Source organism: Homarus americanus, unplaced genomic scaffold, assembly GCF_018991925.1.
Source record: "Homarus americanus isolate GMGI-L3 unplaced genomic scaffold, GMGI_Hamer_2.0 scaffold39675, whole genome shotgun sequence".
Lineage (NCBI taxonomy): Eukaryota > Metazoa > Arthropoda > Malacostraca > Decapoda > Nephropidae > Homarus > Homarus americanus.
Window position 1 is genome coordinate 16,781,327 of NW_024736071.1, and position 24,922 is coordinate 16,806,248.

The window sequence follows — 24,922 nt, forward strand, 5'->3', positions numbered from 1 at the left end:
TGATGGTGGTGATGATGGTGATGGCGTTGGTGATGATGATGGTGATGGTGGTGGTGATGATGATGATGATGATGGTGATGGTGGTGATGATGGTGATGGTGGTGATGATGATGATGGTGATGATGGTGATGATGGTGGTGATGGTGATGATGGTGGTGATGGTGGTGATGATGGTGATGGTGGTGATGATGATGGTGGTGGTGATGATGGTGATGATGTTGGTGATGGTGGTGATGATGGTGAGTGGTGATGGGATGATGATGGTGGTGATGATGATGATGGTGGTGGTGATGGTGATGATGTGGTGATGATGATGATGGTGATGATGGTGATGGTGATGATGGTGGTGGTGATGGTGATGGTGATGGTGTGATGATGGTGATGATGGTGATGGTGATGATGGTGGTGGTGATGGTGATGATGATGGTGGTGATGGTGAGTCATACCTCAGTACTGATCAGGTTGAGACTCTGCTTTATCACCTCTGTTACTGTGTTACTATTTCGCTCTCACTGTCATTATGTTGTCATTATTATAGTGTTATTGTCACTATTACACTCTCACTGTCACTACTAGACTGTCACTATTACGCTGTCACCACTACACTCACCAATACACATTCACCATTGCATTGTCACTATTACACTATCACCACTATACTGTCACTGTTACCACTCGGTGTCCTACTACACCATCACCACCACACATTCACCACTACACCATCATTACAACACCATCACTCAACCATCGTCACTACACCGTCACCACACCGATCAACATTACCACCACAATGGACGATACTAAGCCGCCAGCTGTCAGTTCCATTACCTGTAAAGAAAAAAGATGCAAATTTGTCTATACAGTGTAAGAGGTAGTCTGAGTCCTGATATAAAAGCAATTTGAGGCACCTGATATATGCCATAATTATGTGTTATTGTGTGGTGTGTGTGTGTGTGTGTGTGTGTGTGTGTGTGTGTGTGTGTGTGTGTGTGTCACTAAGGTCGCTGCCGCCGCCATGGTAAAGACATTGCTGCGGTCTGATAAATTTCAATTACGATCGACCGACAGTGACAATATGGATGATCGCCAGCTTGTTCTTGGTGGTGGTGTGATGGTGGTAGTGGTGATGGTGGTGGTGTGATGGTGGTAGTGGTGATGGTGGTGGTGATGGGGGGTGGTAGTGATGGTGGTTGTAGTGGTGGGGGTTTGGTGAGATGATGGTGGGGGTGTTGGTGGTGGTGTGAGTGGTGGAGGTGGTGGGTGTAGTGATGACGTTACTGTGTACTGACGGCTGCTGACGCTTCTGGGTACTCCTGCTGACGAGTACTGGCGGCTGTCAGGTAACTTTCCACTCAAAACTCATTAGTGTACAAGTATTGCCATATATTACAAGTGTACTTAGTTTACCTTACTGGTGCATCAACACAGAGCTAGTGACACGTTTATACTGGTGTCAGGGCAGAGTTGAAGTCAAGTTACATTTATTAATTAACTTCTTATAGTTTACTCACCTACAGTCACTCAAAAACTATCTATACAAAATTGTATTGAAAAATATGACACAAAGGACGGAGGATTTTGACAACCCTACCGAGACAACAGAAGTCATAGTGTTCATTGTGGAACTCATCGATCACCCCAAGTACAGATAGTTTTGTGAGTGACTGTACCTCTAGTTTACGTTAAGTTGTTTTGGCAAACTTTTAGTATGTAATCAATGATGGTTTACAACATCTCGTCTTATTATGAGTCACTCCAGGAAAACATTGTATGGAGAAAAACTTGTTTCTTGCATGTCTAATATTAATTAATGTTTGGAGGAGTTAAAGGAAGGGAACGGAATTGTGGGGAACGTCCTGGTGTTAATAATACGTATAGCAATGATGAGCTGGGTGCCAGAGAGCAGTGTGCCAAGGTCTGTTCCGTCAATATATCAGTTGCTGGTCATTATCCCATACAAATATTTACAGACGCCGCCAAATGCATCATAGAGAGCATAGACTGATACATTATTCTTCTCCATACAGTAAATGCTTCGGGTTCACGAGTCTGAATCTCTCGGGGGTTCGTTGTTCAGGAGGAGAGGCGACCAAGAGGACTTTAGTAGTTGACTGATCATGGATTTACTACGGTATACAGAGTCTCAGGGGTGTATCATTTTATAGCGATAATTTGTGTTTTATATAACATCAACATCAGATGGATTATGTTATTTTTATGAGAGTTTTTCACCTAAGAACCCTTGAGAATCTTAAACCAGGATCAATAGACGTTAAATACGAGACTAATAAAGTGATGATAGTGGTGGTGGAGGTGGTGGTGGTGGTTGTAGTGGTGGTGGTGGTGATAGTGGTGGTAGTGGTGGCTTGGTCGGGAGTCGCTGTGGTCGGCCGCACTTACCACGGCAACACACCACCATGGGACGACCCGGCCACGACACAGCCAGCGGAGATCAAGAGTAACTTAACCTAACTAGATGGGTTAATGTAGCGACTTAGGGCGTGTCAAGCCTCGGCACCTGCGTCCTGTTTACTGCTGGGTGGTGTAGGAGCTGTTGGGGTTATGTTTACTCTTATAAAAGTATACAGACACACAGAGTAGACACACACAGAGATACAGACACACACAGAGATACAGACACACACAGACATACACAGACACACACTGTACACAACCACATGCACATTTTATTACAGGTAAAATTAAACGATGTTAAAGTATTTAGTGAACACCAGACCATTTTATTGAGCTGAGAGGCGACCTGTACACAAGGGGTTAACACTCTACATCACCGCTAACGTGTCCTGCTCACCAAACTTGTACATAAAACTCGTACATTAATTTTCCAAGAAGAGAGTTAAACCATGGATGAGAATCTTGTAATAATTATTGTAATATTAAAGTAAAAAAGCCTCGACTTATATTCTGTGTACCACATTTTGTTTTAATATATTCTCTATTACTTGTGGGTTATAAAGTATTACTACATAATTTACTGAAAAAGACAGACCCTGAGACGGGAATGATGATTGACGATCAGGAGTCAAAATTATATGCGCCGAGGAACTTTTTTTTTTTATGGTCAGAATAACGATAGAAATTCACTCTCTCTTAAATAAAATTATAGACGTATTTAGTAACGCTAGGAAGTCAAATTTGTTCCAATTACTTACGAGGTGAAAAATTCTTTGAGTTTGCGGCATTATGATAAAACTTTTGATAATTTGTAAGAAACTTCAACAGGTGTTTAATTATGTTGTATTGGTGAAGTGTGTAGCTTGTACCGGATATAGTTCAGGAGGGTCAGAGGGAGAGGGAAGAGGAAGAGGAGGGTGAGGAAGAAAGAAGAGGAGGGAGAAGGCAGGACTTTTTTGGAACAATTGAATTTCGCCAATGTCTGAACAAACAAAACACAACACACTGTAAATCACTTTAAGCCTTACATTACATTCGTGCTAATTCCTCCCGTCGCCCCACAGCAACACTTGGACGCTTCGGGTTTTTATTTTCCCTGTTTGATGTTCCCTGCAACAGTGAAGGAGCGAGTGCCAATTTCTCCCGCAGGCTCACAAGAACAATACTTTACACACCTCAATTTTTTATTCCTGGATCGATCCTTGATGTTCCCTGCAGCAATGGTGTTTGATGTTCCCTGGACGTGTGGTGATCGGTGTTTGATGTTTCCTGCAGCCTCGGTGTTTGATGTTTCTTGGGCCGTCTGTGTCGGTGTTTGATGTTTCTGGGCGCGCGTCTGTGATCGGGTTTGATGTTCCTGTGGGGTCGGTGATCGGTGTTGATGTTCCTGGACGCGTCGGTGTCCGTGTTTGATGTTCCCTGGACGTGTCGGTGAATCGGTGTTTGATGTTCCCTGGACGTGTCGGTGTCGGTGTTTGATGTTCCTGGACGCGTCGGTGTCGGTGTTTGATGTTCCCTGGACGTGCCGGTGATCGGTGTTTGATTTCCTGGACGTGTCGGTGATCGGTGTTTGATGTTCCTGGACGTGTCGGTGATCGGTGTTTGATGTTCCCTGGCGCGTGGGGTGATCGGTGTTTGATGTTCCCTGGACGTGTCGGTGATCGGTGTTTGATGTTCCCTGACGCGTCGGTGACCGGTGTTTGATGTTCCTGGACGTGTCGGTGATCGGTGTTTGATGTTCCCTGGACGTGTCGGTGTTCGGTGTTTGATGTTCCTGGACGCGTCGGTGATCGGTGTTTGATGTTCCTGGACGTGTCTGTGATCGGTGTTTGATGTTCCCTGGACGTGTCGGTGAATCGGTGTTTGATGTTCCCTGGACCTGTCGGTGATCGGTTTGATGTTCCCTGGACGTGTCGGTGAATCGGTGTTTGATGTTCCCTGGACGTGTCGGTGATCGGTGTTGATGTTCCCTGGACGTGTCGGTGAATCGGTGTTTGATGTTCCCTGGACGTGTCAGTGATTGGTGTTTGATGTTCCCTGGACGTGTCTGTGATCGGTGTTTGATGTTCCCTGGACGTGTCGGTTATCGGTGTTTGATGTTCCCTGGACGTGTCAGTGATCGGTGTTTGATGTTCCTGGACGTGTCGGTGTCGGTGTTTGATGTTCCTGGACGTCCGGTGAATCGGTGTTTGATGTTCCCTGGACGTGTCGGTGATCGGTGTTTGATGTTCCCTGGCGTGTCCGTGATCGGTGTTTGATGTTCCATGGGCCGTCGGTGATCGGTGTTGATGTTCCCTGGCGTGTCGGTGAATGGTGTTTGATATTCCTGGACGCGTCGGTGATGGTGTTGATGTTCCCTGGACGTGTGGTGATCGGTGTTTGATGTTCCTGGTCGGTTGTCGGTGTTTGATGTTCCCTGGACGGCGTCGGTTGATCGGTGTTTGATGTTCCTGGACGTGTCGGTGATCCGTGTTTGATGTTCCTGGACGTGTCGGTGATCGGTGTTTGATGTTCCCTGGACGTGTCGGTGATCGGTGTTTGATGTTCCCTGGACGTGTCGGTGATCGGTGTTTGATGTTCCCTGGACGTGTCGGTGATCGGTGTTTGATGTTCCCTGGACGTGTGCAGTGATTGGTGTTTGATGTTCCCTGGACGTGTCGGTGTCGATTGTTTGATGTTCCCTGGACGTGTCGGTGAATCGGTGTTTGATATTCCCTGGACGTGTCGTGATCGGTGTTTGATGTTCCTGGACGTGTCGGTGATCGGTGTTTGATGTTCCCTGGACGTGTCAGTGATTGGTGTTTGATGTTCCCTGGGCGTGTCAGTGATCGGTGTTTGATGTTCCCTGGACGTGTCGGTGAATCGGTGTTTGATGTTCCTGGGCGTCAGTGATCGTGTTTGATGTTCCTGGGCGGCGTCAGTGATGGTGTTTGATGTTCCCTGGGCCGGGTGATCCGTGTTTGATGTTCCCTGGACGCGTCAGTGATTGGTGTTTGATGTTCCCTGGACGCGTCGGTGATCCGTGTTTGATGTTCCTGGGCGCGTCGGTGATCGGTGTTTGATGTTCCTGGCGTGTGTCGGTGTTTGATGTTCCTGGCGTGTCGGTGATTGTGTTTGATGTTCCTGGCGTGTCGGTGATCGGTGTTTGATGTTCCCTGGACGTGTCAGTGATCGGTGTTTGATGTTCCCTGGCGTGTGGTGATCGGTGTTTGATGTTCCTGGGCGTGTGGTGATCGGTGTTTGATGTTCCTGGACGCGTCAGTGATCGGTGTTTGATGTTCCCTGGACGTGTCGGTGATTGGTGTTTGATGTTCCTGGCGCGTCGGTGATCCGTGTTGATGTTCCCTGGACGGCGTCTGTGATCGGTGTTTGATATTCCTGGGCAGCGCAGTGATCGGTGTTTGATTTCTGGCTGTGTTGTGTCTGGCGTGTCGGTGATCGGTGTTTGATGTTCCTGGCGTGTGGTGATTGGTGTTTGATGTTCCCTGGGCGTGTAGGTGATCGGTGTTTGATGTTCCCTGGACGTGTCAGTGTTCGGTGTTTGATGTTCCCTGGACGTCGTGTCGGTGTTGATGTTCCTGGACGTGTCGGTGTCGGTGTTTGATGTTCCTGGACGCGTCAGTGATCGGTGTTTGATGTTCCCTGGCGTGTCGGTGATCGGTGTTTGATGTTCCCTGGACGTTAGTAATCGGTGTTTGATGTTCCTGATGTCGGTGTCCGGTGTTTGATGTTCCCTGGACGTGTCAGTGATCTGTGTTTGATGTTCCTGGACGTGTCAGTGATCGGTGTTTGATGTTCCCTGGACGTGTCGGTGATCGGTGTTTGATGTTCCCTGGACGTGTCTGTGATTGGTGTTTGATGTTCCCTGGACGTGTCTGTGATCGGTGTTTGATGTTCCCTGGACGTGTCGGTGTCGGTGTTTGATGTTCCCTGGACGTGTCGGTGTCGGTGTTTGATGTTCCCTGGACGTGTCGGTGATCGTTGTTTGATGTTCCCTGGACGTGTCAGTGATCGGTGTTTGATGTTCCCTGGACGTGTCAGTGATCGGTGTTTGATGTTCCCTGGACGTGTCCGTGATTGGTGTTTGATGTTCCCTGGGCCGTGGTGTCGGTGTTTGATGTTCCTGGACTGTCGGTGATGGTGTTTGATGTTCCTGGACGCGTCGGTGATCGGTGTTTGATGTTCCTGAGACGTGCCGGTGATCGGTGTTTGATGTTCCCTGGACGTGTCTGTGATCTGTGAGGCAGCCACCAGCACGCACCGTCAAGTTATATAAGTTCATAAAGGTTTACACGCGGCTATAAATTACACGAGCATGAGCTGTGAACGGAAGCAGAAGACGACGACACATGACTTACGACAACGACGCCTGACGATGTCGCTCCCTCCCTCCCTCCCAACGCTAGTCAAATTAGTGTTGTCTATCCTACTAGCCCTCGCCCCTTGCCCTGCCTCTCCTCGTCCCCGACTCGCCTCGTCGCGTCACGTCCTCGCCTTGCCTCGCCCTCGCCTCACCCTCGCCTCGCCCTCGCCTCGCCCTCGCCTCACCCTCGTCTCGCCCTCGCCTCGCCCTCGCCTCGCCCTCGCCTCGCCCTCGCGCCACCTTGCTGACGACTGTCCCACGCACAGTACTGTCAGGCTGGTGGTGGCCATCTTGTGAAGGTGGTCACTTATTTCGTGAGGGTGATGGCCTTATTTTTAGGATGGTGGCCATGTTGTAAGATAGTGGCCATGTGTGAAGATGATTATGTGGTAATATAATGGCTTGAGTACACACGTCCCAGACACACACACAGTGAGTATATAATCAGAGAAGGTATATATAAGAACCTCTTATTGTAGAGACCAAGGGGGAGAGGCTGATGGGAAGAAGTGAGACAGTGAGGAGGAGAGGGAAAGAGGGAGAGAGGGAGAAGAGGGGAAGGAGGAGGACGGTCAGAGTGAGAGGGAAGAGGAGGAGGAGGAGGAGGAAGAGGGTCAGAGTGAGGGTGATGAGAGGAGGAGGAGGAGATGGGGGGTGATGGTGAGGAGGAGGGGGAGAGGGTCGAGGAGGGTGATGATGAGGAGGAGGGGAGGGGGAAGAGGGTCAGAGGAAAGGGAAGAGGAGGAGGAGGAGGAAGAGGGTCAGAGTGAGGGTGATGATGAGGAGGGGGGGAGGGGGGGGGAGGGGGCAGAGTGAGGGTGATGATGAGGAGGAGGGAGGAGGGAAGAGGGTCAGAGTGAGGGTGATGATGAGGAGGAGGGAGGAGGAGGAGGAAGAGGGTCAGAGTGAGGGTGATGATGAGGAGGAGGAGGGGGGGGGGGGTGAGGAGGAGGAGGAGGGGAGGGGTCGAGGAGGTGATGATGAGGAGGAGGGAGAGGGAAGAGGGTCAGAGTGAAAGGGGGAGGGAGGAGGAGGAGGGAAGAGGTCAGGAGGGGGTGATGACGAGGAGGAGGAGGGAAGAGGGTCAGAGTGAGGGTGATGAGGAGGAGGAGGAGGGAGCAGGACCTGTCAGCAGCTCGTGTAACAACAAGTCCTCCTGCCCCAGCATCCGACACTGCCAGTGATACCTGCCTGTCACGCAGGTCCTGCGGGCCCCTGTGTGTGTGTTATTTGTCTCACTTGTCTACCAGCTTCTAAGCCTTACCTGTGTGTGTCTGTCACTTGTGTATCTCAGCTTTGCCTCAGTGTGGGTGTGCTAGGGGATGTGCAGGAGTGTACAGTATGTTTGGAGGGGTGACTGGGGAGGGATGTGTGATAGAGGGCGGTGTTTGTGTGAGGGGAAAGGGGAGAGTGTGTAAGGGGAAGGGGTGGGTGTGAGGTTAGGTTAGGTTAAGTTAGGTCAGCTGTTAGGAGGTTGCATAGCCAGGTAAGGTCTTGCAGCTCACATGAACGACTGACATTTCAAAATGATGATTCATATAGGACTGTGGAAGGAAAGAATTGGGACACACACACACACACACACACACACACACACACACACACACACGCACACAATATGGTCAAACCTGAAGTCAAATCAAGCTGCACTTTATCACTCGTGTCCACCAAAACACACACACATATTCCAGAGACACATTACCAAAAAAACACACAAAAACTGGAGGAGATTTAGAGATGGCTTGGAGGAGTGCCGTGCCCTGGAGGAACCGGTCGTCACTTGATCTCCCCGTCACCCGACTGGAGGAGTAGGAGGAGGAGTAGGAGGCGGCAGAGGCAGAGATCTCCATCAGCGAAGAGAACTTTATGCATCTCTCCCGCGAGTAAACAAACACTGGGCCAGTCGACACCAGCGTGTGTGTACACTCACGGCCACCACAACTTTTGTTTCCGGGACCAGCCAGCCTTGTTGTTATTGTCCACTGTATCTGTATTTTTCTGGCTAAATAAACCATTTCAGTATCAAGGGTGAGGCAAGAGTCACTGATGAACACATCCCTGGGGTTCCTTACACACGCACTAACATATCAATTGACCATCTTCACAGCCTTACCTATTTATATCTCTTCTTGACCGCAGAAATATGACTAACTTACTGTGTAGTTAATGCCTTGTACAGTATATAATGTTAACTTTAGAGGTGCATTTAAAGATCTTATATTCCTTGAAGTCGACGAGGCCGTTTGGGTGATTAGACAACTGCATTAGTCTGATCTTTCACTTTATTTATTTTGTGTTAAAAAGAATAATACATCAATATTGTTGCCTTCCTTAGTAATATAATATTTACCCATGAGTGTAAACATTATCTGCTGCTTCAGTCATATCATAAAGTTGTCCCGGTTGTCTCCTCTTGCGCAGTCCATCAGTCTTTTATTCTTTCTTTATGTAAACATCACCTCAGTATCTCTCGGCCACGTCATCACTGGAATCGCTCTCCAATCCGGTATCAGGGCTGGTCTTTTTTATCAGCCGGCCAACAACGCTTGTTCTAATATTACTCAACACAATGCTGGGTGGTGATGTTACTCAGTCTAGTGATATCCTGCACCACTCTATTTTTTAACCTTAAGTCATTTTTTTTAAAGGTTTTACAGTCAAGTTTTACAAGTTAATATAAGTTCATTTGTCTTTTTATCGTTATTATTTTATTTTGTCGTTATCTTTCTTGGTTTATTATCGTTGTTATTATTAGAGCATTAGATTTAGTCACGTCTAACAATGTGTTCCAATCAGGCCTAAGTGACTCCAAGTGTACTGTAAGATAATCTAATGATTTTGGTGCGTGTGTGTAATAAAAATAAATATAAAAACATAAATAATAAATAAGAATAATAATTAACGGTTTATTGAAAGACCATGGCAGCCAGAAGGCTGAAAATTTACAGTTGCATAATTGGGGAATGGGTCTTTTGATTGACAAATAATATACAAGTAACATATGTGATACAAATATGATATATAACAACAAGGTGGAGAGAAGGTCATACTACAGGGCATTTCAACATTGTGACTGCAAGATTGAATGGGAGTGAATACACTGGTTTATTACAAGTTATTGATAATTTTTACAATGGTTGGGACTTGGCTGTTCGTATAGCGATCAGTACGTGCTCGTATGGGCTGGATGTGGTTGTGGTGTCGAACAGTAATTTGCGGAAGAGGGATCTCGGGTGGTAGTAGGAGCCGGGGTGGAAGATGGTGCAGAAGCTTCTCGCCAAATTTGCAGATGAGGTCGTGGCGATGATCAGAGAGCCGAGAGGGTCAGTGTGTTGAGCGTTTCTTGATATAAATATATAATAATAATTAACGGTTTATTGAAAAAATTCTGCTGCCCGAAGGCTGAAAATATCATTGGACATAAATGACTTATTACATACATTGGTGGTAACAAAAGCTTTCATTAGAAAGGTAAAGGAACATACAGTGAACATACAGATTAATGTAGGTGTTGAACAGCAAACTCGTGGTGTAATACTCCCTCCCAGATGGTGTTAGGAGGAACTCACGTGGTGTGGTAGTTCCCTCAGATGGTGTTATGAGGGACCTGGCGTGGTGTATTAATTCCCTCGCAGATGGTGTTATGAGGGGCCTCACGTGGTGTAGTAATTCCCATCAGATGGTGTTATGAGGGACCTCACGTGGTGTAGTAATTCCCCATCAGATGGTGTTATGAGGGACCTCGTGGTGTAGTAATTACCTCACAGATGGTGTTATATGAGTGAGGTTTGGTCCCAGCCTTCCTATCGTAGACGGATCACATCACTGGTTGTTGTTGGGTCTCACGGGCCGTTATCACTGGGTACCTGGGACCTCACTGTGTGAAGGTTAACTTGGGTACGACTGTTACTGTTGAGTTGTTCTCACTGACATAAGCACTGTTCACCTCTGTTTAACACTGGTTCCGTTCTTTCCCTAAATTAAATTGTAACTTCTGGCGAGAACTTGTTGATATTCCGGTGGGGAGGAGGGTTCAGGGGAGGGTTGGTATGGGCCAACAACAGTTGACCTGGCTGCTCCTCTCGGAGCAGCCAGGTACGTCTTGACCCTTCGGTGGTCAGGATATGTGTGTGTGTGTGTGTGTGTGTGAGTGCTCCCGTACATATCAGATTATCATAAAAATACCTTTACTATAAATCATTAGAGAACGATTTTCATAAGTCTTTGAAGATGAGAGCTAAAATGACTACTTTGCCACAGAAAGATCCGAGTTAGGTTAGGTTAGGTTAAGTCAGGTTAATTTAGGTTAGGTTAGATTAGTCGTTAAGAACAAAAATAACAAGTCCTATACTATAATCTAATTACCATCACACTGTCATACGTCCTGACAGCCTTGTGATGTGAGTTCAACAGTTTGCTTCACTGCCGGAGGAAGATAATGCCTACAGTAGAGTGGTTTATTAATTACGCGCAAAGTCCAATCGCCATAACAAAACCCGACACTTATCTTTTATACCAATGTAGTATTTCATAGCGTAAGAAAATTTCAACAGAACTTTAGAATTTTTTTTTCGATGACTACAACAGAGCTGTATGGGAGTGATGTTATCTCTGTACTACAACCTGCCTCGTGTACACTGGGAGACATAAACAGTTATTATCTTATTAAGTGGCGGGAGAAAAACTAAGACAGGTTATACCGAGAAATAAGATATGGGTCGATCTCTTCAGGGACGACAGCTTCCGTTACCTCTCCTCCGCTCCGTCGTGGTGGCCGACAGCTCTCACGTCACCATCACCCGACAGCTCTGACGTCACCTTCACCCGACAGTTCCGACGTCACCAATCACCCGACACCTCTCACGTCACTAATCACCCGACAGTTCTGACGTCACCAATCACCCGACAGCTCTGACGTCACCATCACCCGACAGCTCTGGCGTCACCTTCACCCGATAGTTCTGACGTCACCAATCACCCGACACCTCTCACGTCACCTTCACCCGACAGTTCTGACGTCACCAATCACCCGACAGTTGTGACGTCACCAATCACCGACAGTTCTGACGTCACCAATCACCCGACAGCTCTGACGTCACCATCACCAGACAGCTCTGGCGTCACCTTCACCCGATAGTTCTGACGTCACCAATCACCCGACAGTTCTGACGTCACCAATCACCCGACAGCTCTGACGTCACCATCACCTGACAGCTCAACACACAACACAACACAACATACAAAACACTACGTTACACTACACTCTACACTACACGCTACACTACACTACACCACGCTACGTTACACTACACCACGCTACACTACACTACCACGCTACACTACACTACACCACGCTACACTACACTACACCACGCTACTACACTACACCACGCTACTACACTACACCACGCTACGTTACACTACACCACGCTACGTTACACTACACCACGCTACACTACACTACACCACGCTACACTACACTACACCACGCTACACTACACTACACTACACCACGCTACACTACACTACCCCACACCACACTACACTACCACTACACTACACTACACCACGCTACACTACATTACACTACACACTACACTACACTACATTACACTACACTACACTACACTACACTACACTATACCACGCTACACTACATTACACTACACTACACTATACTACACTACACTACACCACGCCACATTACACTACACCACACTACACTGCACTACCACAATACACTACACCACACCACGCTACACTACACTACACTACACACGCCACATTACACTACACCACACTACACTGCACTGCACCACGCTACAACCACACTACCACCACTTTACTACACTACTACACCACGCCACATTACACTACACCACACCACGCCACACTACACTACACTATATTATCATCATCCGTGACGTGTGAAGCGTAGCAGATAGTTTGTGGTGGGAAAAAGTGGGAAAGTTGTGAGCCAGTATTTATGCCATAAATACATATTAGACCATCGGGACACTGGCTTCTGCGCTAACCTTCTCATAACGTTGTTCAGATTCTCACACTTTGCTACGTCAGCTATTTTCCACGAAATGAGGCTATCTATTTCCTGAGGTATCAAGAGCCCTTAATTATAGCATTACTTTTTTCTACAAGTTTTTTTGGGGGCCATATAAAGGCAGTGAATTTTTGTGAGGTTCGGTAAATTGGTAATGGGGTCTGAGCCGTCTTTACACATCTTGAGGTAAAATATTAGTTATCATATTGTTACTGAAAATATATCGTGTTATTTTTATATATATTTTGAGTTATTTGGTGGCAAGGGGAATTATTTTATAAGGCATCAATTACTGTTTATGTTATAGTTATTACGTGATAAGTTACAAGGAACAGGAGTTAGGCTTCACTGGACGAAGAGTAACACCTCCTAGACTGTATGAGGCGTTATGTTTACAATATATGTATAATATATTACGATTTGTTTGTGTAGATAAACAAGTTAGACCGAGATATAAGGTACTATAAACATTGGGTGCATGTGGTGGTTCAGGCAAGTACAGGAACAAGTATTGACAAGGTGAAAAAAATTAATAAATACTGTATTGCCGCACGCCATGTTGTGTTCCAATATTATATGGTTAGTGTTAATGTAGTATATGTTCTTTTAAAGCGTAGTAGCCATTATTTTATGTTATTTGAAAGGTTAATATCTTCTTTATCGAAGTTTTATTACGCTGTGTAGATAAAAAATTCTTCATTATGTCCATTGATCTTATCGTGAGGTGAATATAACATTATTTCATCTAGAAGTTCATCTCATGACCATAACTTCATAACGTCATGTCCTGGGAAGAGCTATGAATGTTATGTTGCGTTGTGTTATTTGGTTGTTATGTTATGTTATGTTATGTTATGTTATGTTATGTTGCGTTGTGTTACGTTATGTTATGTTATGTTATGTTATGTTCAGGAGTTGGTTTTATACTGTACTATGTCCATAAAGGCATCACTAACACCCACACACAGTACACGTTGGTAATGGGCGTTAGTTCTGGTTCCCAGAGGAGGCGGTGAGCGGGAGTCAAGTTTGTATACCTCGGTGGGGCGGACCACGACAACCTTCATAGTGTTGTTCTAAATTACGTCCAAAATAAGTTGAAAGATATATCCTGCTGAACGGACAGCTCGTTATTATTATTACTATTATTATTATTTTTTTAACATGCTTACATATGAGTCTAATTTTGCTTTTGGTAGCGGGGGGGGTGAGGAGGACGAAGCAGATTAATAATAAGCGAGGAGTTATAACAGAGGAAGTGTGTAGGAGACTTACAACAGTAGATTTTATTTGGTCGCTAAGTCTTCCGCTCACCAGAGGATGTGAAGAAACCCTGCCACCTGAGGGTTCACGCGTCACCCCACCAGGTTTATTACTGCAGAGGATCGTGGTGGTGGTGGAGTGACGTTGAGGGGGCTTTTTTTATGGGGATTGGCCCACCCAGGCAGGTCACTGACCCACATCAAGGCCTGGGGGCGAAATGTATAATAATAATAATAATAATAATAATAATAATAATAATAATAATAATAATAATAATAATAATAATAATAAAAAGAACCATAAAGAAATACAAAATGAAAAAAAAGATCAAAAATGAGAAACAATATATGTATGTTGTGTTGTCAAGATAAGAGAAACAATTGAGACCCTGCAATTGTGTGTAAATGAGGCAGAAAGTCAGATCATCAACCTGGGACTTGGTCACATATGGCAGCAGGGTCATTAGACAACACATTATGCTTAATATCTTCCCAGGCGCAGGTACCTCCTGTTTGGTAGCTGCCTACTACCTACTGCAGTACGGATACCCAACCTAGTGTATACACCTGTGTTTCAACTGTACCCTACCTCACCACACCTGTACCCCTACCTCACCACACCTGTCCCTACCTCACCACCTGTACCCTACTCACCACACCTGTACCCCACTTCACCACACCTGTACCCCCCACCACACCACCCACCCCCACCACACCCTGTTACCCCACCCCCACCACCCTGCCCCACCCCACCACACCTGTACCCACCTCACCACACCTACCCTACCTGACCACACCTGTTACCCTACCCCACCACACCCTGTCCCCACCTCACCACACCTGTACCCCACCTCACCACACCTGTACCCTACCTCACCCACACCCAGCCACCTCACCACACCTGTACCTCACCTCACCACACCTGCCACCCTACCACCACACCTGTACCCCACCTCACCACACCTGTTACCCCCATTCACCACACACCTGTACCCTACTCACCACACCTGTACCCTACCTCACCACACCCAGCCTCTACCTCACCTCCCCACCTTGCACTTCTTCACCACACCTGTACCTACCTCACCACACCTGTGCCCTACCTCACCACACTTTGTACCCCTACTTCACCACACCTAGCTCTCTACCTCACCACACCTTACCCTACCTCACCACCATTACATGCACACACTATTAACGTTTCCTATACACACTTCTCAATACTATTAACAGCGACTCCGTGTCTTTCGTGTCAGGTCAGGTCAGATCGTCAGATGAAAGATCAGATTTTTATGTTGCTGGTTTGGTTTGGTTAGATTAGATTAGATTAGATTAGGTAAGGTTTGGTTTGGTTTGGTTAGGTTAGGTTAGGTTAGGTTAGGTTAGGTTAGATCAGGCTAGAGTAAGGTAGAATAAGGTTAGGCTAAGAATTAGTATTTGAGAGTTGAATATTGGCGGACAACCTTTTTAATGTACACCGCACCCGCAAGGTCTAAAACCGCAACCGCAAGATTTTCCTTTATGATTCCCGCATTACTCTCGCGGGTGGACAGGTAGGGTGATGGTGGACAGGTAGGGTGATGGTGGACAGGTCGGGTGATGGTGGACAGGTGGAGGTGATGGTGGACAGGTAGGGTGATGGTGGACAGGTAGGGTGATGGTGGACAGGTAGGGATGATGGTGGACAGGTGGAGGTGATGGGACAGTAGGGGTGATGGTGGACAGTAGGGGTGATGGTGACAGGTAGGTGATGGTGACAGGTCGGGTGATGGTGGACAGGTGGAGGTGATGGTGGACAGGTCGGGTGATGGTGGACAGGTAGGGTGATGGTGGACAGGTAGGGGTGATGGTGGACAGGTAGGGTGATGGTGACAGGTGGAGGTGATGGTGACAGGTAGGGGTGATGGTGGACAGGTAGGTGATGGTGGACAGGTAGGGTGATGGTGGACAGGTAGGGTGATGGTGGACAGGTGGAGGTGATGGTGGACAGGTGAGGGTGATGGTGGACAGGTGGAGGAGGGTGGTGGGTGATGGTGACAGGTAGGGTGATGGTGGACAGGTAGGGTGAGTTAACATTATGAGTGAGTGAGGGAAGGTCAAGGACAGCAGGTCACACCCTACACACGCAGACACACACACACACACACACACACACACACACACACACACACACACACACACACACACACACACACACACACATCCTCCTTCTCACACACATTCTCCCCTTCCTTCCTCCCTGCATCCATTTCCCCCTCCTTCCCTCCTTCCCTTCCACACACCCCTCCTTCGTTCCTGGACAAACAACAGACGGAAACAGTCGTTTTTACAATTCGTGAGGAGGTAAGATGGAGTGGTTCATCTTGAGAGCCGAAAAAACACTCCAATAGCAGCGGCGGCAGTCAGTGAGTACCATACATTACCCACCTGACGATGATTTGGGGCAGCGGCAGGTGTGGTTTATGAGGCCAAGACGCGACACTTCAATCATTTTTTGGGGGCGAGAAGGTAGTTATTGTGTTGAAGAGAGGCTATAGTGATGGTGGTACGTGTGTGTGTGTGTGTCCCAAGACCTTCACCACCATCACCACTGTCATCATCCTCTGCCTTGCTGTTGTTGTTGTTCTGCTGTAAGTCGGGGATGTAAGCCTGGTGGTAAATCAAGGTCTTATTCTTATTTTAATCATTAATACTGTACAACTTTTACTCTGTCTCACATTCTAGAAATGATTAGGTTAGGTTAGGTTAGGTTAGGTTAGGTTAGGTTAGGAAGAGTAGCGTACGTGAGCTGTGGTGAGTCATGGTGGCGTGGGAGAGAGAGACAGACACATGCTGGGACCAAACTTTGATCCTGTTGTATGGCTCATCTGACTGGCTGGCAGGGCCCTGGCAAACACACACACACACACACACGGGACGATGGCTGGTTCATCACGGTAATAACTTTTGAGAGAGTCGCAGCGTACATCACCTCCTCCTCCTACTTCATTCCTTCTTCCTGTTCAGTTTTCCACACGGGTTTTGGCGGCTCTGAATTTCACACATCGAGCGTGTCATGATTTGTGCCTCTCGCTCGCTCGTTCGCTCGTTCGCCTTTTGAGAGCCAGGGTATAACCCCAGTCATCGAGTGAATGGTGATTAGGATAAGTTGGTGCGCGGGTGATTTAAGACCTGAACATAACCATTACGGTAACGACACCAGCAGTAGGAGCAGCGGGGCCTTCATCGTCTGTCTGCAGGATGGTGCTCTCACCATCCTGCAGACAGCCAGGAACCTGGTGCACCGTCCTCTGAGGCCAGACACAAGTACTGTATGTCCATCTTGCAACGAGGGTGTCACCGGGACCAAGCTGCTGTGACTGTGGGAGAGAGAGAGGTGTGTGTGTGTGTGTGTGTGTGTGTGTGTGAGAGAGAGGAGGTGTGTGTGTGAGGGTAAGGGAGGGTGTGTGTGTGTGTGTGTGTGTGTGTGTGTGTGTGTGTGAGGGTGGGGAGGGGTGTGTGTGTGTGTGAGGGGTGTGGGGGAGGGTGTGTGAGGGGTGTAGAGGGAGTGTGTGTGTGTGTGTGTGTGTGAGGGTGTGGGGTGTGTGTGTGTGTGTGTGTGTGGTGGGGTGTGGGGGGAGGGGTGGGGGGTGGGGTGTGGGGGGGGGTGTGTGTGTGGGGAGGTGGGGGAGGGTGTGTGTGTGTGTGTGTGTGTGTGTGTGTGTGTGTGTGGGGAGGGGTGGGGGGAGGGTGTGTGTGTGTGTGTGTGTGTGTGGGAGGGGTGTGTGTGTGTGTGTGAGGTGTGGGGGAGGGGGGGTGTGGGTGTGGGGAGGGGGTGTGTGTGTGTGGGTGTAGGGGGAGGGGTGTGTGTGTGTGTGTGTGTGTGTGTGTGTGAGGTGTAGGGGAGGGGTGTGTGTGTGTGAGGTGTGGGGGAGGTGGGTGTGTGGGTGTGGGGAGGTGTGTGTGTGTGTGTGTGTGTGTGGGGGGTGTAGGTGTGTGTGTGTGTGTGTGTGTGGGGGTGGGGGGGAGGGTGTGTGTGGGTGTAGGGGAGGGTGTGTGTGTGTGTGTGTGTGTGTGTGGTGTGGGGGGGGAGGGTGTGTGTGTGTGTGGGGTGTAGGGAGGGTGTGTGTGTGTGTGTGTGTGTGTGTGTGGGTGTGTGTGTGTGTGTGTGTGTGTGGGTGTGTGTGTGGGTGTGGGGAGGTGGGTGTGTGAGGGTGTGGGAGGGTGTGTGTGTGTGTGTGTGTGTGGGGTGTGGGGGGAGGGTGTGGGTGTGTGTGTGTGAGGTGTGGGGAGGGTGTGGGTGTGTGTGTGTGAGGTGGGGGAGGGGTGTGGGTGTGTGTGTGTGTGTGTGTGTGTGGGGTGTGGGGGAGGGTGTGGGTGTGTGTGTGGGGTGTGGGGAGGGTGTGGGGGGGGTGTGGGGGAGGGTGGGTGTGTGTGAGGTGTAGGGGGAGGTGTGGGTGTGTGTGTGAGGGGGTGTAGGGGGAGGGTGTGTGTGTGAGGGTGTAGGGGAGGTGTGGGTGTGTGTGTGGGTGTGGGGAGGGTGTGGGTGTGTGTGAGGTGTGAGGGGGAGGGTGGGTGTGTGTGTGAGGGTGGGGGGAGGTGTGTGTGTGTGAGGGTGTAGGGAGGTGTGGGTGTGTGTTAGGGTGTGGGGAGGGTGTGGGTGTGTGTAGGGGTGTGGGGGAGGTGTGTGTGTGTGGTGTGGGGGGGTGGGGGGTGTGTGTGTGTGTGTGTGTGTGTGTGGGTGTGTGTGAGGGTGTAGGGGAGGGTGTGGGTGTGTGTGAGGGGTGTGGGAGGGTGTGGCGGGGGTGTTGTGACGAAGACTGGTGTTTGGTGCTGATTATACACATTAGGATCTTGAATGGTCTAGTCTACCCTTGGTAAGATTGATGGTGATAATGGTTTGGTCTGGTACCTGGTGTTGTCCCCCTCCCTCTCTCTCCCCATTACATACATTGCAATTTCTCTCTTGTTCTCATTCCTCACACTTATCTCTCTTCCGTCTCTTCAGTTCTGGTTGGGAAGTGATAATATTTCCTGTATTAAAATGTAATACTCTGCCGCTGCATGTCAACAACTTATTCGGCTATAAGTGTGTCCTCTAGACGTCAACCAATGAGAAACTTGAGTGACATTTATAAGGTTTATCATACTCTAGATGTTAACCAGTGAGAAACAAACCTGTCCTTTAAGTTAATCGTACACTAGACGTCCAACGAGGAGCAAGTGTTATTATTATTATTATTATTATTATTATTATTATTATTATTATTGTTATTATTATTATTATTATTATTATTATTATTATTATTATTATTATTATTATTATTATTATTATTATTAATGTTATTGTTATTATTATTATTATTATTATTATTGTTATTATTGTTATTATTATTATTATTATTATTATTATTATTATTGTTATTATTATTATTATTATTATTATTATTATTATTATTATTATTATTTCAAGTGTAATTATATTATTTTCTTTAACACAGTGTCTTACTGGGACAATAACCTCACTAGCCTGATGGATTAACTGAAGCTCAAGAAAGAACCAAAATGCATAACAAGATGACTCAAAATGGCATAGATCCGGCAGCTATTTAAGGGCGGAGTGGATACAGCACACTGAACACGAAGCTACCTCCCTCCTCTTCCTCAACCAACGCCAGGTAAACATTGCTCGTGTGTGGACGGTAATGTCAGAACTCACCTGATTTTTCTTGTTAAGGGTAAATAGGTTAATTGGTTGGATGCCTAAGTGAGATTGACGTAGGTTATGGAAGTTGGTGACGATTATGGGGTGATGAAGAGTGAATTGTGGTGGAGTGGTACGTTGTATGTGGTGGTGGAACAATTCTTCTTCTTTGGTGGTGGAACAATACTTTTTATCTGGTGGTGGAACAATATTTCTTTGGTGGTGGAACAATTCTTCTTATCTGGTGGTGGAACAATACTTCTTATCTGGTGGTGGAACAATACTTTTTCTCTGGTGGTGGAACGATATTTCTTTGGTGGTGGAACAATTCTTCTTATCTGGTGGTGGAACAATACTTCTTCTCTGGTGGTGGAACAATATTTCTTTGGTGGTGGAACAATACTCTTCTCTGGTGGTGGAACAATCTTCTCTGGTGGTGGAACAATATTTCTTTGGTGGTGGAACAATACTTCTTCTCTGGTGGTGGAACAATTCTTCTTCTCTGGTGGTGGAACATACTTCTCTGGTGGAGGAGGAGGAGTGCCAACCTCACCTACAGGAGGGGAGGCGAGGAGCCGGGAGGAGAGGGGAGGAAACTGGGGAGGAAAGAGCTGCAATGGAGGAGAGGAGAGAAATAAAGAAGAGGGGAGAAGGACAGGGAATGATAATGGAAGAAAGGGGAGGGAGAAGAGAAGAGGAGAAGCTTTCTTTTTTTTTCATTCTCTTTTTATTTATTCTTTATTTTATTTTCCTCTCCTTTCGCCATTTCCTCCCCTTTCCTCTCCTTCCCTCCCTCTCTCCTCCACTGCTCTGCTTTCATTACACGCTCACCCTCTTATTATCTGAAATAACTCTTCCACTTCACGCTCGCCCTTCCCTCCTCCTCCCTCCTCCTCCCTCCTCCCTCCCTCCCTCCCTCCACGAATCCTTCTACTATTCTTTTTGTGTTTTTTGCTCGTTGGTTCAATAGTAGTTGTTCTCAGTGGATAAATGGTGGATCACCCTCTTCCCGTGCTGAGACACCTTCCCCTACCTCTTACATTGACTTTAATTGATATCCATTACACGACAGGTGTGAGCAAAGGTGGATCATTCATCATCATATCCCGTCGACTCTTCCTTGACTTGATCATTATACCTGGAGCGAGTTACTATTACTACTACTACTACTACTACTACTACTACGTTTTATTTTAATCGTGGCCATCAACTTCCTCTTATAGCCACACCTTGGCCACAATTTTATTACCTGAATGTCCTCATACAAAGGTAACTACCTGAGCTGCTACTTCCGGACAGGTAACCTTTCTTTCACAGTATCGTCATCACAGGTAAGTTTTATTACACACACTATCATCTCCACTGGCTGGCTGGCTGGTTGACGAAGTTCACACAACCTGTTATTTCATACAAGATTGATTTATTAAGATCATTATATAACTTACGTGTCTTCATTATACTCGGGAGTACTTGTTTCTGTCATTATATCCGTTTTTGTGTAAGTAGACTATAAAGATATATATAACGTATAGTACAGCGTCTTGGTATACTCAGGTGCTTATTAAGGTATATTTTATATGAGTCTCCGTTCCTGATCCTTATTTCCGTCGGGGGGTGATGGGGGGCAGGTAAGTGAGTGGGGAGGGCAGGTAGGAGTGTGTGGGGGGCAGGTAGGTGGGGGGGGAGTGGGGGTGTGTGTGGGGGGCAGGTGGGGTGTGTGGGGGCAGGTAGAGTGAGTGTGGAGGGCAGGTAGAGGTGTGTGGGGGCAGGTAGAGTGTGTGGGGAGAGGGTAGAGTGTGTGGGGGCAGGTGGGATATTGTGTGGGGGCAGGTGGGGTGTGTGGGGCGGCAGGGTGTGGTGGGAGGGGACAGGTAGAGTGGGGGGGCAGGTAGAGGTGGGGGGGGCAGGTGAGTGGAGGGCGGGTAGGTGGGGCAGGTAGAGTGTGGGGGCAGGTGGGAGTGTGTGGGGGTGGGGCGGCAGGTAGAGTGGAGGGGACAAGTAGAGTGGGGGGAGGCAGGTGTATGAATATATCTCATCATTGGTGGTGGTGGTTGGGTTAAGACGCCTGTGTTGTTCATGTAAAATTAACCCGTTTACTGGCCCTCATCGGTGACTTAAGGCGATAAATTGCAGCGTCTCGGCCATAATGACTCCGGTAGACCATGGTGAGGGGGGGCGTCAGGCGAGTACTGGGTGATCATGTATGTACTCTGGTGTGTGTGTGTGTGTGTGTGGACTCTGGGCATGTGTGTGTGTGTGTGTGTCTCTGGTGTGGACTCTGGTGTGTGTGTGTGTGTGTGGACTCTGGTGCATGTGTGTGTGTGTGTACTCGGTGTGGACTCTGGTGTGTGTGTGTGTACTCTGGTGTGGACTCTGGTGTGTGTGTGTGTGTGTGTGTACTCTGGTGTGGACTCTGGTGTGTGTGTGTGTGTGCTCTGGTGTGTGTGTGTGTGTGTGTGTGTGTGTGTGTGTGTACTCTGGTGTGTACTCTGGTGTGTGGCCCATACCTCCCTCCCTCCCTCCTGCAGTTGATGAAGCAGTGTGATCGTCTTTTGTTTCGTAGATCAATCTAATTTATGTGCAACTGTTATCTTATCAAAGGTAGACTGTGGTAATATTATTTTAGTAAGAGTGTCGTGTCATGTGAACCGCCTCATCACTTATGTTTGGCTTCCTGAGCGAAAAATATCAATCTGTCGGCTTCAATAAAGGAATGGCCGTCGTGTTTGGCTATCCCGCCCTATTTATAGCCAAATTTATAGCCAAATTTATAGCCAATTTAGCCTGCAGCCCTACTACTTATTTACATCAAGCAGAGACCTTCTTCATATCGCGCCAATCAAGTATCATCTTGGTGGTCGTGCGTGAAAATCAATTACATATTTTTTTCTTCTTAGTCTTACATGTAATAGAAACATTAACTGTGCTTACGAGCGATAATGGCGAACACTTGTTTTGTTGACCAGATAAGCGAAGAATCAAGGAGTTACATACATGTTTAAAAGGGTATAATTTACGAATTAATGTCAGAGAATGAAATATGTAGATGTAGCTTAAGTGTGTGTGTGTGTGTGGGGGGGTGTTGCTTGTACTGTAGGTGTGTTATGTGGCCTGGGGTGGCGTCTCTCAGGAAGGCGGCTGGACTCTGGAGGGTGATTTGAGTGTGTGAATGACTGAGTGTGTGAGTGACTGAGTGTGTGAGTAAGTGAGAGTGAGTGAGTGTTGTTGACATGTGGGCTTGACATTAATACGATCTTCTGTTTTTGGGGGTCAATTTGTATTCTACACTGGCGCTTTCCTCCCTCATCTGCTCTCCCTCAACTATCCCTCTATCTCCCTAACCTCCCTTCCTTCTTCTCCTTCCTCAATCCTTCCTCCCTACACACACACAGGAAAAGAGAAAAAACGCATGAAGCTACAATTACCCACCATTATCAGAGAAACTTAAAGAAAACAAAACACTCACATACTTTGCCTAACCTAACCTAACCTAACCTAACCTAACCTAACCTAACCTAACCTAATAACCTACCTGTGAGAAGAAATTATATTATGAAGTCAGGTGGGGAGGAGGAGGAAGAAGAGCAGGACGCCTGTTGATGTTGTGTCTTAATTAAGGAGGTTGGTGTGTGTGTGTGTGTGTGTGTGTGTGTGTGTGTGTGTGTGTGTGTGTGTGTGGGTGTGTGTGTGTCAAGAGATAATTGTCAGAGAATCCATGATCACTCTCTTAACCCCTTGTGTGTACTGTACGTGGGTTACCTCTGGTACACACACACACACACACACACACACACACACCACTCCAGGACATACAGGAAGAGCTTGAGGGGGCGAACTTAATAATTATGAAAAAGTAAAGTTAAGTTTTTCAACACCAAAGCCAGTGAGGCGTGTAAGACGGAGGTACAGCTACTGGTGTTAAGTGATGCTCCAGAGGTCTTGGGATGCTGGTGTGGTGATGGTGGTGGTGGTGATGGTGGTGGTGAAGATGGTGGTGAAGATGGTGGTGGTGGTGATGAGGATGGTGGTGATGATGGTGGTGAAGATGGTGGTAGTGGTGGTGTGATGAGGATGGTGGTGATGGTGGTGATGGTGATGATGGTGGTGGTGGTGGTGGTGATGGTGGTGAAGATGGTGTGGTGGTGGTGGTGATGAGGATGGTGGTGATGATGGTGGTGAGATGGTGGTAGTGGTGGTGGTGATGAGGATGGTGATGATGGTGGTGATGGTGGTGGTGATGATGGTGTGTGGAAGATGGTGGTGGTGTGACAATAGACAGAGAGACAAATAAACAGACAATCGGGCGGCAGATAATGACAACTCTCTCATATCATCCAAAATTTGTTCTAAACATTGTACCGAAACATAAAGAGGAATAATAATAATACTTTAACAGTATACTAACACACACACACACACACACACACACACACACACACACGTTAGTACAAAGTCCAAATGACCAAACAGCTGTCGGTCTCTTTGTACAGCCACAACAACAAGGTACACGCTGCTCTCATCACCCTTCCACTCTCTTACCGTCCACAACTACACCTTTTCACCTATCCGTTCAGACATTGTTACATAACTATTTGACAAATTTCATAACCGAATGACAGAACACTATCGAATGACAATTTAAAATAACTGTTGGTGGTATGTCATTCTCATTGTTCATTCTCAAACTATATGTATCTTTTATTGTTCACGTCTGTCAACTTCATAACACGTCAATCACTTCCGTTAGCATGAACCAACAGGTATTTTAGATTGTCATTCGATATGTGTTCTGTCATTCGGTTATGAAATTTGTCAAATAGTTATGTAACAATGTCTCAACGGATAGGTGAAAAGGTGTACTGGTGATGAGGGAGAAATGAGTGTGAGTTAATAATCCATTGACAGGTGATCATTTCCTGACACGTGATGATTGTATCCTTAAACCACGTCTACCTCTCCTGACCTCAGACAACGACCTCTCCTGACCTCGGACAACGACACAAAATACGAAAACTGGCATAAAACACAAACACAAAACATTACTCCCAGCATAAGGATCTCATCAGGTTATTTTTTCCTAGAATGTTTTTTATTAGCAAGAAGAAAGAATGATAACGATAATGACGACAATAACGATAATT

General features: G+C 47.1%; 2 protein-coding genes across 2 annotated transcripts in view; one reads left to right on the plus strand and one right to left on the minus strand.

The window, feature by feature from the left end:
* LOC121871837 (protein FAM76A-like) overlaps positions 1–19,716 on the plus strand; it is an 83,910-nt gene extending 64,194 nt beyond the window's left edge. The window contains exon 10 of the transcript XR_006089964.1: positions 19,579–19,716. The gene's annotated coding sequence lies outside the window, so the exon portion shown is untranslated. The remainder of the gene's footprint in view (positions 1–19,578) is intronic.
* Positions 3,600–6,697, minus strand: LOC121871723 (uncharacterized protein C2orf16-like). Its single transcript, XM_042374135.1, has 3 exons — positions 6,254–6,697; positions 5,362–6,166; positions 3,600–5,194 (listed from the first exon to the last, which is right to left on the minus strand). Exons 1-3 carry the CDS (start codon positions 6,695–6,697, stop codon positions 3,600–3,602), a joined length of 2,844 nt encoding a protein of 947 aa, XP_042230069.1.
* Positions 19,717–24,922: the final 5,206 nt, after the last annotated feature.

What these genes read in the sequence shown, in the direction of transcription:
- LOC121871723 (XM_042374135.1), bottom strand. Translation starts at nt 6,697, where the DNA reads ATGAACTTATATAACTTGACGGTGCGTGCTGGTGGCTGCCTCACAGAT. An exon ending in CAAACACCAATCACAGACAC is followed by an intron (nt 6,167 to 6,253) that starts GTCCAGGGAACA and finishes CATCAAACACAG; the next exon opens with ATCACTGACACGTCCAGGGA. An exon ending in CATCAAACACGGATCACCCG is followed by an intron (nt 5,195 to 5,361) that starts GCCCAGGGAACA and finishes TGACACGTCCAG; the next exon opens with GGAACATCAAACACCGATCA.